The 16,106-nt window shown below is 46.5% G+C and overlaps 1 protein-coding gene across 1 annotated transcript in view; it reads left to right on the forward strand.

The window, feature by feature from the left end:
- Positions 1-16,106, forward strand: part of SASH1 (SAM and SH3 domain containing 1) — a 169,548-nt gene that overhangs the window by 39,799 nt on the left and 113,643 nt on the right. Inside the window, exon 2 of the mRNA XM_079780343.1 lies at positions 3,945-4,073. Within this exon, the coding sequence (XP_079636469.1) occupies positions 3,945-4,073 (129 nt within the window). The remainder of the gene's footprint in view (positions 1-3,944; positions 4,074-16,106) is intronic.

Below are 16,106 nucleotides of genomic sequence, written 5' to 3' on the forward strand. Positions count from 1 at the left end.
TTTCAGTGTTCTCATAATTGTATTTATTATAATAAATTAGAGGTGATTTAAAGTTGCTATAGTTATTCTATTTTATAACATCAATGCCTCCAGACATTGGCATTGTAGGGTGTTGAGTCAGACATGGACTTCACAATCCCAAAGGAAAGATGCGTACTAGGCGTGGAGCTATCTAAATACAGCTGCATTATTTAAATTCCCCACAACTAATGTTGCAAACATTTTTCGTGAGGTAAATATTTTTACTGACAGGTCTGTACTATCTCAAGTAAGAACATGTCGGATAGAAAAGACGCAAAGGTTTTCAGATAGTCCCGAACGAGATGGACGGGAAAGGCTCCTTTCTGGGGATAGCAGATAGAACCAACTTTAAAAAAAATTACTTAAAAAAAATTTTTTTTTTGCCGTTCTTGGCATTTAAATCATCAAGACTGATGAAAGTGCTAATTATGGGGACTTAGTGCACATCTGGAAAGCAATTTGGGAAAACGGAGGCAGCTGAGCCACCCTGTTCTGAATGATCATTTGCTGAGCAACAAGTGTGGAGTGAAGACCGCAGCCTAGGATGTTTGCTGTCTTTGGCCTGAGTTAGTTGAACAGCTGTTTTCTCCCTCACGAGCTGCGGATATATTTTGAGGCTCCCACATTGCTAGGAAGTTCGAGTGATTGGGAGTGAGGGCTGGGGGATTAAATGTTTTTCCCAGTAGGAAAAAAGTTTGATCAACAGCTTCGAAACTTTGGAACTTGCAGTGAACAGTTGGTTTGGAAGGTGTTGGTAGGATATTTGAGAGAGGAGAGAAAACGGGAAAAAGGAAGTGGAACAAAGCTACATTAATAATTGTTTGATTTTTTTTTTTTTTTGGAATGGCCTTGATTTAGTCCATGAAAACAGTGGGTTGTGATAACTTGTACAGCTCATATAAAGGCTGGTTACTTTTGTGAGAAGGCAGAATTCCAGATGAGAGTGCTTTGGCTGGGACACTACGACTCCTAGTGCCTCTGTAAATGAGAGATAGGTAGGTAGATAGATGATAGATAGGTGTTAATTTCCATTAAGGATGTATAACACAGCTAACAGGCTCACTCAGGCACTCAGGTATTAGAAGATGGGGATGTTGTACTTGGTCGAAGGTGGCAGGTACATTTCCTTTCCTGGATGGGTGAAAGGTTTCTGGGTGAGGACAGCATCGTATTCTGGGGAGACCAAGAGCACTCTAGAGGGCCCAGGGTCTCCCAGGGGCCCCAGTTGTTGTGGGGAGTAGCAGGATCAGGGTGAAAACTCGTTTCAGATAAAGTGTGAACGTCCTGTGCCCTCCACCTTCTGACACACTCCAAAGGGAGCTCCTTGGTCTCTCTCAGTCTAAGCTGGGCGAGTGAGCTAAGGAAACATGCGGCTCTTGGAGAGAACTGGCGGGATGGTGAGGGCTTTGTTTCTTTGAAGTGTCAGCAAACATCCCAGGTTACTCAGAGGCCGATGCTGATGCTATAGGTAGCCCAGCTCCCTTTGCCCTCGGAGCTGGCCAGGTGCTCCCCACTGGCGGAGGCAGCTGTGGATGAGCCCTTGCCTGGGTGGGCTCTTAGCTCTCACAGCTGTCAGTAGCTGGTGGTCAGGACAGATGATCCCATGGGAGCAGCTCACATGCCCTCCCTCTTTGCTGAAGGTTCTTCCAGTACTTTCTCCTGGTGTTAGCCCAGGTGCACGGGGTGGGAGAGGGCCCACTGGCGGGAAAGCCGCCACCTTGGGGGCTGCTTGTTGATGGCTGTCGGGCTTCGCTGGTCCACCCCGTCTGCACACCTCAGCTCCTTCCTCAGTGGATTGGAACCGGGGAGGGAGGTGAAGGGCCCTGAAGCCGGGCTGGTAAACTTGGGGCTTATTTAGTAGGATGGGGCATGGGGGTGATATGGCTTATTCCGAGGGGCGAGAGACCCAATCAGATCTGTTTACTAGTATATAGCAAGGTCACTTTAGCGGGTCAGAGACAGATTAGGAGATAGAAAAACCAGGTGGGAGGTTGTAGGTATTCATGCAGTGGCCCGGGTGGCATGTGCTGTTGAGTTGAGGCGAGTCAGGGCAGACCTTTGCATCGTGATTTGATTTAGCAAATTATTTCAGGAACCTCACCTTAAGATATTCTTTCCTAAGAGGGACTGTTTTCTGGCATTTTCCTTGACTGAAGACAGAAAAGCAAAGGCCCGTAGGTAGGCTGGCCGCCTGTGTGGGTTTCCTCAGAGGCTCAGCACAGAGTCCACCCTGACTGATGTTAATTCCTAATGGACTCGACAGTGACCATTTGAAGAGCAGGGTCGGCTCCTGCCTCTCTACACTGTCCATCCAGCCTGTCCTCTCAGACAGTGAGGGGGAGGGACTTTTGCCCAGACGTGTTCAGCTATCTCACTGGTCTTGGACGAGCCCTCCTGGCCCCTAGCTCTATCCTGGGGACTTGGAGGCAGTTACCGCAAATGTGGGAAAGGAAGAATATTTTCTAAAAGTTCATTGCTTTCAATTTCTGTTTCCCCGTTTAGTTCTGTAAAACCAGGGAATGCAGAAGTGGGGGCAGTGATGATTGCTGCCCTGAAGCAGGCGCCTGACCGGGGCCCCGAGGTCTGCAGCACAAGGCTCTGGAGAAGTCTTAGTCCCCAGACCTCAGCTGCGTCTAAGGGTGCTTTGCAGCATGAGACACGTGTCCCTTTTGGGGGGGAGGGGGGTGGTGCTGCTGTGAATTACGCCAAGAGGCTGGCCCGGGCTCTGTGAAATAGAAAGTGTGTGCACCTTTCGGGGCATCTAAAACTTGCATTGTTTTGGGCTGTCTTGGTAAAATCATTTTTCTGGGTCGTCTTGGTGGGGCCATTTACTCATACCAAAGGAAGGTGTGCTGGGAGGTGACAAGGGGTAGGAGAGACCTTTCTCTGAATGAAGGGAGGGAGGAAGGACTGACTGGAAGGAAGAGCATAACTTACGAGTGGCTGCAGCATTTTTGTCATCGTAGGTGTATGTGTTCCGACGTGTATTTAGGAATCAACTCCCTTAAAGGAAGACCATAGTCGGAAACATGGCCTTGTAGCGAATGTTATTAACTACGAAGCTTTTGAACACTTACTATGTACCAGGTGGACATGGGTGGGCTAAGTTCTAAGTGGTTTATGATCCTGCATTACTCCTCTCTGTGAGGGAGGGACTCTTACTCTCCCACAGTTGCCAGGGGTTAGGAACGTGCCTGAGGTCACGGAACCACCCGTGCCAGCGAGCTGGGTGTGAACTCGGGTGTGGGCTCCAGCGCACCTTCTGGCACTTTCCTTAGGAAAGAGACAGATGTGATTCCTTATTTATTTAGGCGACGTTGTGATGTGGACTTTTGCATCTGTACTTGGAATGACTACACTTTCCTGAGGGTCTCCCAGGAGGGGATGGTTCAGGGGTGTCCCAGAGGCAGCGTTCCCCATAGGTTCCTGAAATCTCGGGTGCCAATCAGAACTTCTGGGAGTGGTGTCCTGGCGTCAGGATTTCACAAAAGCTTCCCAGGAGGTTCGGATGCAGCCAGGGCCCACGGGCCTCTAGGGAGCCTCGTACTGACACGTGCCTCTGCTGAAGGGACTTCCCTGGGGGTGCCTTAGCCGGGCTAAGCAGGCAGAGGTGTGGGTTAGCTGTGGCTTGGGTACCACAGAGTCCCAGGCTGGGGCCTGGCTTCTTTGCTCATTATCCCTACCAGCTGGGGCTGTTGCTCAACTTCTTGGAGTTACAGTTTGTCTGTCTACACAGCAAGGAACTAGGCCCTGTGTCCAGGGGCTGTGCTGACGTTTGGAAATGTCACCTGGCACATGTTCCCCACCTAATAAGTGACAGCGATCACTGAAAACCCTGTGGAGGAGACGGCATGGCGTGGGGCGTTTGCAGGTGGACTGACTGTTCTTTTCCTGTCTCTCCCTCCTGCCCTCCTCACCCTCAGGACGGCTCCCTGGGCAACATCGATGACCTGGCACAGCAGTATGCGGACTACTACAACACCTACTTCTCCGACGTGTGCGAGAAGATGGAGGAGCTGCGCAAACGGCGGGTTTCCCAGGACCTGGACGTGGTGAGTGCGTGGCACTGGGGACGTGCTCCTGCCCAGCCGGCTGTTCCTGTCCCTGCTCAGGGCCCAACACCCGTCCCTGGGCCTTCTGATGGTCCTGTTGTGCAGGGAGCATCAGACTGCAAGCTGCTGAACTAGCTGGGGATAACAAATTTCAGATCCCTAAAAGGTTAATAACCCAGTTCTGCAGACTGAATGAGTATTGGCTGGGGCAGTATGATCAAAACTTTGTAGTCATTAAAAGACTGGATTTTTTTTTTCTTTAATTTAAGGGACAGGATGTTTTTACTGTTGGCCAGTATATTAAGTACAACCTTTTTATTGACTTTTAAGCCGAAAGGATGTCTAAGCTACTCTGTCCTTCCTTCCTTCCTTCCTTCCTTCCTTCCTTCCTTCCTTCCTTCCTTCCTTCCTTCCAACTTCCCTTCCTTCCAACTTCCCTTCCTTCCAACTTCCCTTCCTTCCTCCCTTCCTCCCTTCCTTCCCCTCCTCCTCCTCTTTTTCTCCCTTTTTTCCTCCTCCTCCTTTTAAAAACAAAATAAGATTAAAAAAAGCAAGAAACCCCCCTAATCTCCCACCTAACAGTAACCACGTTGGTGTTTTAGCAGATCTCTGCTCAGAGGTTGTCTGGGCATTTTTATATCAGCAATGTAATTCTTTTTTCCTTAACTTTTTATTATATTCTTACATTTAAAAAAATATGTTTTTATTGATTTCAGAGAGGAAGGGAGAGGGAGAGAGAGGTAGAAACATCAATGATGAGAGAGAATCATTGATCGGCTGCCTTCTGCACACCCCCCTACTGGGGATCAAGCCCGCAACCCGAGCATGTGCCCTACCGGAATCGAATCCGGGACCCTTCAGTCCGTAGGCGACGCTCTATCCACTGAGCCAAACCAGCTGGGGAGTATTCTTCCATGTTTAAGACCTCTTTGTCATCACCATTTTCATGGCTACATTCTCTTTCACTCAGGTATACTGAAATCCATTTGGCTGGTTTGTAAAGAGTTTTATGTGTATAATTAGTGGAGCATTTGAACTTGCATGTGATAAGTAGTAATTGAATAGCTTAGGCCCTCTCTAAATAGATAATCTATATGTGTGCTAGTATTTCCATGTTGTGCATTTATTATAAAGTATCTTACTGAAACTTCTGCTTTACTAGTTAAAATTTGCTGCTTATGTTATACTTGAATGCATTTTGGTTCAGTGCTTTTCAAATTGTTTTGTTTCACTGTGGTGACCTGAAGACCACTTCAGGAATGTGAGGCAGACTAAGAGGCTAAACCCTCCGTGCCTCCTCACCACATCCGGATCATCTCCGTTTTGTCCATCTTTTATGTATCAGAGGCTATGTGGATCATTTTTTAAATAGATCTTGGGAATATGAATCTTTAAAAAAAAAAGTTTGAAAATTACTGATTCAATTGAATCCTTAACATTTTTTTTTTCTTAAAGTAGGAATGAAAAAAAAGACCCATTAAGAAACTAGCAACAGATTCTCTTTTATTAATAACTAGAGGCCCCATGCACCGGTGGGGTCCCTTGGCCTAGCCTGCTGGGATCAGGCCGAAACTGGCTCTCCGACATTCCCCAAGGGGTTCCGGATTGCGAGAGGGCGCAGGCTAGGCTGAGGGACCCCACTGGTGCACGATCGGGTCTAGGCGGGGAGTGCAGGAGGGCCCGAGGGCATGTCCTGCCCATCTCACCCAGTCCCGATCAGCCCGATCGGGGCCGTCTTGCCTAATCCCGATCAGGGCGATTGGGGCCAGCTGGCTGGGGAGTGACCGCAGGAGGTTGGCCAGCCAGGGAGGGACTGCAGGAGGGCTCCAGGGCATGTCCGGCCCTTCTTGCCTAGTCCTGATCAGCCAGACCCCAGTAGCAAGCTAACCTACGGGTCAGAGAGTCTGCCCCCTGGTGGTCAGTGCATATCATAGCAACTGGTCAACGGTCGAATGGATGGTCAGACACTTAGCATATTAGGGTTTTATTATATAGGATATTATATAGCATTCATTTTATGTTATAGGGATCTGTTACATAAGGACCCAACTAGTGGTTTAGGCTGCACTGCTATATATTCTATAAGTAGATGTGATCCACCTCCACCAAGTAAGACCTTGGCCTTCTTATGCGCTTTAATTTCTTCTCTTAACTTGGGTCAGAAATAACATTATATCATGATTGTCAAATATTATTGATTCTCCTTTTTTGCTTGCTTACTTAGCCGTTGGCAAGGGTGTGGATTAGTATAATAAGAAGCATCAGTTGGGGGCAGCTGAGATCCTGACACTGTGGCCCAGCCAGACCTGTGGGCGTCTTTGTTGCCAATGGCTTCTTTTCTATAACTTTGTCTCCTGGCTTGTATGAACTGGGGGGCTATTTTATTTCTTTCCTTTAAAGAAAGTAACGTTATGTGACAAAAAGACTCATCTGCTTCTGTTAAAATTAATTAGGCTCTCCTGTTGGGGCATAGTTAATGAAAAAAGACTTTCCTTTTGGCAAGATTGCAGCAGAAGAACTTAAATATCACACTGAATTTGCAAGCTTGACCTTGAATGATAGTCTGGTAGCATACTTTGTGGCCTCCCTGGACATTTCACTGTGCAAGGAAATGATCACCACGAATTGGGAGGCGGTCCTTGATACAGCACGCAGCTGCTCTCCCCAGAATTCTCACTGGTTAGGAAGTAAGGTTACCATCACCATCCCACGGTGTTTGGGAACCTCGGAAGGTGGCTTCTAGGTAGGAAAGGAAGCTTGCTGGCGTTGGGAAACCGAACTTCTCCCCATGTAGACAGATGGGCCTAATTGGCTGTGCTCTGTTCCAGAGCGGCCAAAGGCAGTCTGGGGAGGAGAAACACCACATGAGCTTAATTAGTTCTCATCAAAGGTGCTAGAATGTGGTGGTGAGTAAAATTGATGGGAGCCAATTCGAGTTCCCCCTTTAAACTGTAGTTAGTGAGAAAGTAAGATGCCCAATCGACATACTCAGGTTCTCTTTCTGTGAGATTCCAGGCCAGTTGCAGCGGGCAAGAGGTGGTCTCTAACTGGAGGAGACCAGGGTGGGTGCCCTGTGCCTCCCATGCCGGCTACAGGCCCCCGGAGTCCAGACGTCCCTGTTAGATGGTTTAAGGCAGGGGTCCTCAAACTACGGCCCACGGGCCACATGCGGCCTGCCGAGGACATTTATCCGGCCCGCCGGGTGTTTTTGCCGCCGCTGCCTGTCCTGCTTAGCAGCCGACTTAGCAGTGTGCATAGGAATTTGTTCTTAGTTTTTTTTGTTTTTTTTTAAAACTATAGTCCGGCCCTCCAACGGTCTGAGGGACAGTGAACTGGCCCCCTGTTTAAAAAGTTTGAGGACCCCTGGTTTAAGGTCGTCATTCAGGCCATGAACACAACACTGCCAACTTAAGATCCCGCTCGAGGTCATGAGCTCATCACAGACCGAGTCCTTGTGGGAACTCGAGTTTTCTTGAAAAGCTGTAACTTTCAGGCCATAATGCTCCCTCCCTTTCACTGCATCAGATTTATCTGTATTTCCTGACTTGAGTTCTGCCTTTGGACAAGTAGACAAACGTCTCTGTTCTGCTGTTGGAGCAGCTTCGGGTCTGAGGACCTGCAGCTTAATTCTTTCTTTCTATGCAAGTGAGCAGCCCCATCAAAGCTGAATGTGAGATTTCTTGGAGAAGAAATAATCCATCACAAGCATGAAGAGGAAATAGCATTATAGGAGCCTGAAACATTTTATAGGAGAAAAAGGAGCTTTAAATTTGTTTTATCTGCTCTAGAAAAAGTCATGTAGAGGCAGCCTTGAGCACAGAGAGTTTGAGGTGATGGGTTAAATTGGCTTAATGACTTTGTTTTATTTTTAAATCCTATGGATGAGGAAATAGTCAGTAGATAGAATAGTTACTCAAATATTTGTGTTTGGGCTTTAAAAAGTCCAAAAATGCATTGCCTTTAAGAGCTAATTACATGTCAGCTGGAGAACAAACAAACCAGGAAGACAGCCTGCCCACGGAGATGCTTGACTTAACCCTGAAAATAAAAGGTTTTGATAATTACATTAGTAATTAACTTTCTGGACTGGATAGCAAGCTATTCTTCCAGTACCTCATCACCCGGCTCCTGACTGGAATAAAGCACTTATTTGATAAAGTGTTTTTGGGGCCAGTTGGTTTAGATGAAGGCAACAGAGTACAGATGGGTGAAAATTCAATAGTATACACAGGAATTATAATGTAAATGGATAACTGCGGAGAGAATTTTTACTCCGCACCGAATGGGCCCTGAAGGACCCGTGCGTTTGGACGGCAGCCGTGGCCTCTGCAGGGGACTGGATCGTTAGTGCTTGTGCACAGCAGGGAAGTGGCCCATATCTGCACGCATTTGGCACATGCCTGAGCACCGTGTGTGTTTTTGGCTGGGAGAAGCTGCATTTGGAAACGGCTGCAGGTTTTCGAGTCCATAATGGGCCCATTTCTAGTGACGCTAAGTCTGACATCTGTCAAAGTGACACCGTGGCCAGGAAAGGGACACACACAAGGTGGCCTCTATTCCTGGCCGTATCAGTGTCCTCGGCATCTCTGAGGATGACTCCGTGCGGCACAGCCCTAATGGAAAGGTCCCCACTTATAGCGGGACCCCGTTGACGACATCGACCGCAGCCGGGCTTGGGCTCTGTACCTAACCATTATCACATCTGTGTGGGCGCCAGGAAACGGGAGCCCAGGCGGGGACCCACCCAGGCCTCTAAGGACCGGGAATGGAAGTGTAAGTATTGCCATTATCACGGAGAAATGTGATACCAGAGCCATTGCGATCGAACAGTTCTCAGTCGCCATAATTTAATGGTTCCATATACAGTCGTGGACCAAGAGGCATAAGAGTGGTGTCTGTCATGACTGGTGGTGACCCTTGGGCTTCTCCAGATGTGACCACTCCCACCCCAGACCCAGGCTGGAGTCCTAGCCTCCAGGCTTGTTGCAGGCAAAGGGTGTGGGAACCACTGCTGCAAAATGACTGGGAGTCTGACAGACTAGGGTTCAAATCCTGGCTGTTTTAGCTGGCAAGTTGTGTAACCTCTAAGCCTCAGTTTCCCCATCTGTAAATGTAGGTAAAAATATCTCAAAGTGATTATGAGGATTATTTGAGAAAACTGCCATCAAGTGCCTGACACATCATCGTGAATGACCTATTACTGTTCTTTTCTTTTCTATCCCTTCTGTTCCTAGTTCAAAACCTCCTGTAGTAATGCTGAAGAGGGTCTGTTTGTTGTTGATATTATTAATATTAACTAATCCTATATAATATAAGGCTAATATGCAAGTAGACCGAATGGCGGAATGACCAGTTGCTATGATGCGCACTCACCACCAGAGAGCAGACGCTCAACGCAGGAGCTGCCCCCTGGTGGTCAGTGCGCTCCCACAGAGGGAGCGCTGCTCCGCCAGAAGCCGGGCTGATGGCATGCCAGCACAGCGGCGGTGGTGGGATGCTCTCCCACCTCTGCGGCAGTCCTAAGGATGTCCAACTGCTGGCTTAGGTCCACTCCCCTCAGGGACTGGGCCTAAGCCATCAGTTGGACATCCCCCGAGGGCTCCCAGACTGTGAGAGGGTGCAGGTTGGGCTGAGGGTCCCCCCACCTGAGTGCACGAATTTTGTGCACCTGGCCTCTAGTATTTTTAATAATCATTAATATTCACATGAGTGCAGAGGTTTTTTTAGCCTTTACTTTGGGAAATTTCAAACAACTATAAAGAGCAAAATATACCAAGCTTTCTGTACCTTGTACCAGGTTCAACAGTCACCAGCATTATGTCATTTTCATTTCATCTTTTCTCCTTAGTGTAATTTTTTAAAACTTCTTCTTTGGTAAGGTAAAATTTGCACATTGACATGTGCAAGTCTTGGCTATACAGCTGTGTCACGTGGCTCTATCCATGTCACTCACACCCAGCACCATGTGCAACGCAGCCATTCCCCTGCAGTTTCCTCGTGCCCCTTCTCAGGAAGTCCTGGGGTGAGGCAGGGTTCTGTGTGGGTGTCCTTTAGTCACGTCTATCTTCCAGCATAGAGAACAATGCATGGCACATAATAGGTGCTCAGTAAGTATACGTTGATTCATTCATGCATGTAATTACTTAAGAATATTTAACCCTTTGCACTTGCTTGCTTTTTTCTCGATTCCTTTATTCTACTCGGGATTTAATTTTTTAAATACCCCAGATTTTACAAAGCGCGGCAGTAGAATAAAAAACTGGAGTTTCTTTTCATACAAACTTATTTATTTGGATTTTTTTATATTTCAAATTATTGATACATTCCGAGTGCAAAAGGTTAATGACTGTTGAGCCTGTATCTGGCACTTTGCTCTTGCAGAAACACATATAAAAATGTATTCTCTGTTCACAAAGAGGTCACACTTTAGAGGGGTAAACAGACTATTAAAATGCTGTGCAGGAATACAGAAGGGGACGACCCCTGATCCAGTTCAGGAAAATCAAAGAAGGCTTCCTGAAGGAGATGATACCCAGGCCCATTCATACAGAAGATAAAGATTAACCTGGTGGTGGTGATGGGGGGAGTGAGGACAGTACAGAATCATTTAAGGCTCACAGTTTGTGAAAAGGTCAGAAATTTTGAGAGAAAAATCTAGTTTTTATGGCCTGTGGCTGGAACCTAAGGTATAAACGATGTGCTGAAAAATGGTACATGCTGTTCTTTCACAGGTCCTTAGATTATTAATGATATAAAAAATAGGATGTTCTGATTCATCGCCATTCCCAAGACAAAACAGAAACCATTGCCCTTTCGTAATAGTTGACGTGCTGGGCCAAGGTGAACTAACTTGTGGTTCCACAGAGACACACACACACACACACACACACACATAGTCCAGTCTCTCTGTGGGGTTTTAGTTTTGTTTACTGACTGCTCTTTTGTTATTTGCTACAGTAAGCAGCCACGTGGGACACAGGTTTCCTGGACCTTAGAGCTCCCTGAATATTCAAGACAAGAAGGGAAGCAAAGTTGCCCCCACCTTGGTGCCTGGGGGAAAGGTGTGCCCAGGGAGTACTGGCGTGTCCCAGGCCCATTAGATGCTCAGGAGGCAAACTCCCTGAATTCTTATTCTCATTATCCACAGGAGAAGAATGTGATCTGTGTCACAGATTGTCTCGTGTTTAATTATTCAACTGCTAAAGCCCAAATTGTTGCTTTGATGGGAATTGTTTTTTGTTTCATTGCATTTTGCCTGAACTGACATGATTCGCTCGCTTTGGGCTACTGTTGATTCGCAGATTGCAATCAGAAACAGTGGGCATCAGATGGGAGTCTGAACTACATTCTGCTGTGGGATTCACACACTCGATGTCAAAATACACTGAGGCATTATGTCTTCAGCCAGATGGTAATACAGTTCTCTGCTCTGGCTCCGCTCAGACAAAGTCCCGTTTGTAGTCAAATGGCCAGTCCCAATTTAGTCAGCATTTTTTTTGTATATTGCACCCGTCAACATGGACATAAACAGGTCTCTTGGCTGCCAGATTTGACCTTGGCATCATCCCATGCTCCTCATAATTAAGAAGGCTTTTATTATATTTACTATCAATTTAGGTGTGCTTCTGTCCTCTTCAACTTAGAGACCTTTGTATGCTGTACAGCGATGGAAACGAACAGATTAGATGTGTTATGTGTGACATAATAGTCTAGAGTTGAGAGGTCTTCATCAGATTTTTCAAATATGGTTCAACAACATTAGCTTCTTTTTCTGTTTTTGCTCCCGAGCATTTAGAAATGACGGATTTGTGTGTGTTAGTACTTATAAAACACAGTATGCCTGGGGGATTAAAAACCAGAATAGTATCCTGCTTAAAATCCAAATGCTTGTCAGAAAGGGGGAAAAGTCTGAGCTTTGTAGTGGTTTTCATTTACATACAACAGGGAGAATTCCTAAATGTTAATCAAATTGACAGTAACTGGGGAGAAAAGCCAAGGAATTAAAGTTTAAAAAAGGGCTCTTTGATGGCAGATTCTGGGCTTGGCCAGGGCTCGGCCCGGGAAAGGAGTGTCTCCGTTTTTAGAATCGGCACCTTTCAGCGTTGAATGGAGCCCAGGTCAGGTGCCTTTCTGGAGCCCTGGGATAGTAAAACCACGTTACCAAAATGTCATGCCGTCTAAATGTTTACAGTTTAACAATTACTAAGCATTCCTAACCGTGTAATTTATTTGTGCTAATCACAAGCTAATTATGGGCTGTTTAATCATGTCAGTTTGTAGTAGACTAGCAGTGGTCGCCAGCTGGTGGTTCGCGGACCACTGGTGGTCCGTGAGGTCTGAAAGTTTGGTGACCATTGGACTAGAGGCCTGTATGGTCTGGACATGAGACAAACATGTAAAGGAGTGTGATGCATGCTTGTTATTTGCAGGCAATTAAGAGAGGGTTTCTGCTGCTGTACCTATAAAGTCATTTGACGATAATGTCAAAGGTTCAAACTTGAGGCTCTTGGTGAAGACTGAGTGGACCAGGCCAAGTGGTCCACCTGTCCTCCAAGGCCTGGCTTAGGGATGGGGAGGTTAGGCGTCTGGAATGGGATTGGGTAGAGACATGCAGGGTCCAGATAGGAGGTCACTGGGAGCAGGGCTGTAACCCTTGCTGGTGTGATGCACACAGCTGACTTGGCCTCCTGACCTATATAGAGGTCCATATTTTGGACATGCCCCTCCGCACAGCTCCTGTGCACTGAAATGACCAAGGACAGAAAGAATTGAGTCCCCGAACACCACGTATATCGACTGGAGCGTTCCCTGGCCACCTTTTGTTAGATCATTATATCCATTTCAGAGGTATTTTTTACTTTGGAGCTGCCTTTCTGTTCAGTTTGGAAGCTTTGAGAATTTTATTTTAAATACAAGAGAGCAAGATGGTAAATTTGTTCGATACAGTTGTTTCCATTAGACTTATTCTGGCTTTTCCATCATTCCGTATCTGGGAGGACACAAATTAACTAAGTTGGTGACTGGAAAAGATACCTCGGTAACCTCAGAGCACAGCCATTGTTTTCTCTCTAATGTTTCACTGTAGAGCAGGTGTGGGAACGTCTGGCCCGTGGGCAGTCTGGGGCCCGCAAAATCATTTGGTCTGGCCCTGCCAAGGCATTAGGGGTGAGTTAATGAAATGCTTGACCAAATACAGCAGGCTAATCTTTAAGTTGATAATTTTGTATGGCCCTGGAATAATGCTATAAATATTCAAATGGCCCTTGGCAGAAAAAAGGTTCCCCACCCCTGCTGTAGAGCATCAGGATCTTAGCCCCCTTCTCCCTTCTTGACATGTCAACCTGAGTGTGAGAAGTGGAGGCTCAAGTTTATCAACTCTAGCAGTGATGTTCAAGTTCAGTTCAGGCCTAATCTCCATCTCTGGTTACTCTGAAGCTTGTGCATAAATCCTTTCTGCATTTATTCAGAATATGAAGATGTTTGAAATTTTTGCCACAGCAATGCCATCCATCTCATGGGCCTTAGCAGAAGCTGATGGAATTTAATCAGCAGTAAATCAAGGGCAAGTCCAAACCAGACTGGAAGCACGTCATGAATATTCGAGAACATCTGGATGTGTTAGTGGGAGTGCATGTTATTTCTCTACCGCGTGCGACAGCAGAGACGTGCTTCTTAACAAAGATGCCTAGAGGAAGACAGATTTCCAGCTGTGATTTCAAAGGGAACTTTGGTTTGTATGGGAGTGTTCTTTCTCCCTGGACTGTGGGTTACGCTTCTTGCAAGATAGTCCTTTGTACACTTGTATCTTTTGGAATCTGGTTTGGTATTCTATCTGAATTCCTCATCACAGCCAGTCACCTGACTTAAGAAGAGTGAACCTTTCTGTCTAAAGGAGAATGTTAACTTGAGGGGAAATGTACTGTTTTGTATTTTTGATGAATCTTTTAAATATCAGTGATATTACGAGAATTATCAATCTGCATCATTGACCACCGTTATCTGCCTCGCTACCTCAAGTGCTGTCAATAACTAAAAAGGAAGGGTAAAGAATGAGGAGGCCATAATAATAACAGTGCTGATAATGACCAATAATGACATTTTAAAAATACATTGGAGTTTATGAGGCATCCAAATTGACCTTTTTTAGTTCTTTTAATAACCCTGTGAGATGGGCATGAATAAATCTTATGATTTTTGGTTGGACAGAGGCAGAAACTAATGGTCCCAAAGGGAGGCATATAATTGGGTGGGGAGGTCCTGGCTGCATCGCCCACCTGCCTGGAGGTTCACTTGTCAGATGGGGATGACAGTGGCTTCTTCATCAGGTTGTTGTAAAGGTTAAATAAGACTAGGTTTGTAGAACACATTGCAGGGTTCCTGGGTGCGTGCTAGAGCTCAATAAATATTATTGTTATTTATAGTAGAAATAGGTAATAAGCATAAAATAGGACTTGTTAAAAGTAAAATAAATAGTTGGTATGAGAGAGGATTTGAAACAAGTAGGACAATGCCAAATCTCTGAATCTCCCCAGACCACCCACTAACTTTGCATTTTACTCTCAGGAGATTCCTCGATCCCCCCCCCCCCCCCCACCCCTGCCCCACTTTTACCCCCTTCCCCATAAATCTTGTTTCACAGATTAGTTTATGTGTTGGGTAATCCTATCTGATACAGAGGGAATATGCTAATTGACTGTCCCACCCTCAAATATGGCGGCACCCACAGCCAATAAGGAGGGAATGTGCTAATTGACTGCTCCACCCTCAAAGTTGGCAGTGCCCACAGCCAATAAGGAGGGAATATGCTAATTGACTGCCACGCCCTCAAAGATGGCGGTACCCACAGCCACAAGATGGCGGCGCCCAGTCCCCTCAGCCCCCCAGCCGCCCAGGGCTGGCCCAAGGCGCCAAGCAAGCCTCAGATGTCAGCTGCCCAGCTGCCCAGCTGCCCAGGGCCGCCCGAGGCTCGGGTAACCACGGCCAGCCGAGGTTTGCGCTGCCGGCAGTGGCAGCAGCAGAGGTGTGATGAGGTGTCACCTTCCCCTGATCGCCGGATCGCCTCCCGCCCCTGAGGGCTCCTGGACTGTGAGGGGGCAGGCCGAGCTGAAGGACCCCCCCCACCCCCGTCCAATGCATGAATTTTCATGCACTGGGCCTCTAGTCCTGTATAATAAAAGGCTAATATACAAATTGTCCCCTTGACTGTGAGTTCCATGGGGGTTCAACGGGGAGTTTGACCAGGGGTCAGGGCCGGCCCACCAACCACCATGGCTCTCCTCCACCCTCTCCCCCCCCCCCTCCCCGACTGGTCCCACCCCCGATCGTCCCCCTCATCCCCAATTGGGAAGGGCCAGCCGGACCCCACCGGTGCATGAATTCATGTACTGAGCCTCTAGTATACTATAAAAGTGTAATATTATAAGGCATAGTATAATATAAAATTGTATTGTACAAGTTACAGTGATACACTCATTATAAAAAAATTGAGAAAAATACCCCACAAAATTCTTTAAAATAGAAGTTTAAAGTCTCTGAATACCCACTTATGAAGGATAACAGTTCTAATGAAATAACTTTCTGGACTTCCACATTTTGTATCCATTCTCTCTAAATGACTTCATCTCTTCTTTCTCCTTTTGTATCTACACTCCCATACAAGCATGTGTGACGTCTTACTTTTCTGGCAGATTGGAAACAGTAAATTAAGAGAGTTGCCTGGTTGCTATTGGTATTCATCCGGTAGTGGTAAGAAATGTTAGCAAAGGAGGAGACAGAAACTAGAGGGGATAAATGGTGGTGGGGAAATAAAATGAAATAAAGGCAACACAACCACTCGAGCTAAGAAACATAAATAAATGGGGGAACTGAGAAGTTCAACAGCCTGGATTATTGAGAATTGGGGCAAGCGACTTAGTCCATTCTGTGGGCAATCTTGAATTTAAGAGAATCTGTTAAAGCACATCCTCTACTTTGTTGCAGAAGACGGGGGATAATAGGCTTTAGAGGTATTCGCCCAAGAAGGCAAGAAAGAAC

The sequence above is a fragment of the Cnephaeus nilssonii genome (genome assembly GCF_951640355.1).
Source record: "Cnephaeus nilssonii genome assembly, chromosome: 9".
NCBI classification, from domain to species: domain Eukaryota; kingdom Metazoa; phylum Chordata; class Mammalia; order Chiroptera; family Vespertilionidae; genus Cnephaeus; species Cnephaeus nilssonii.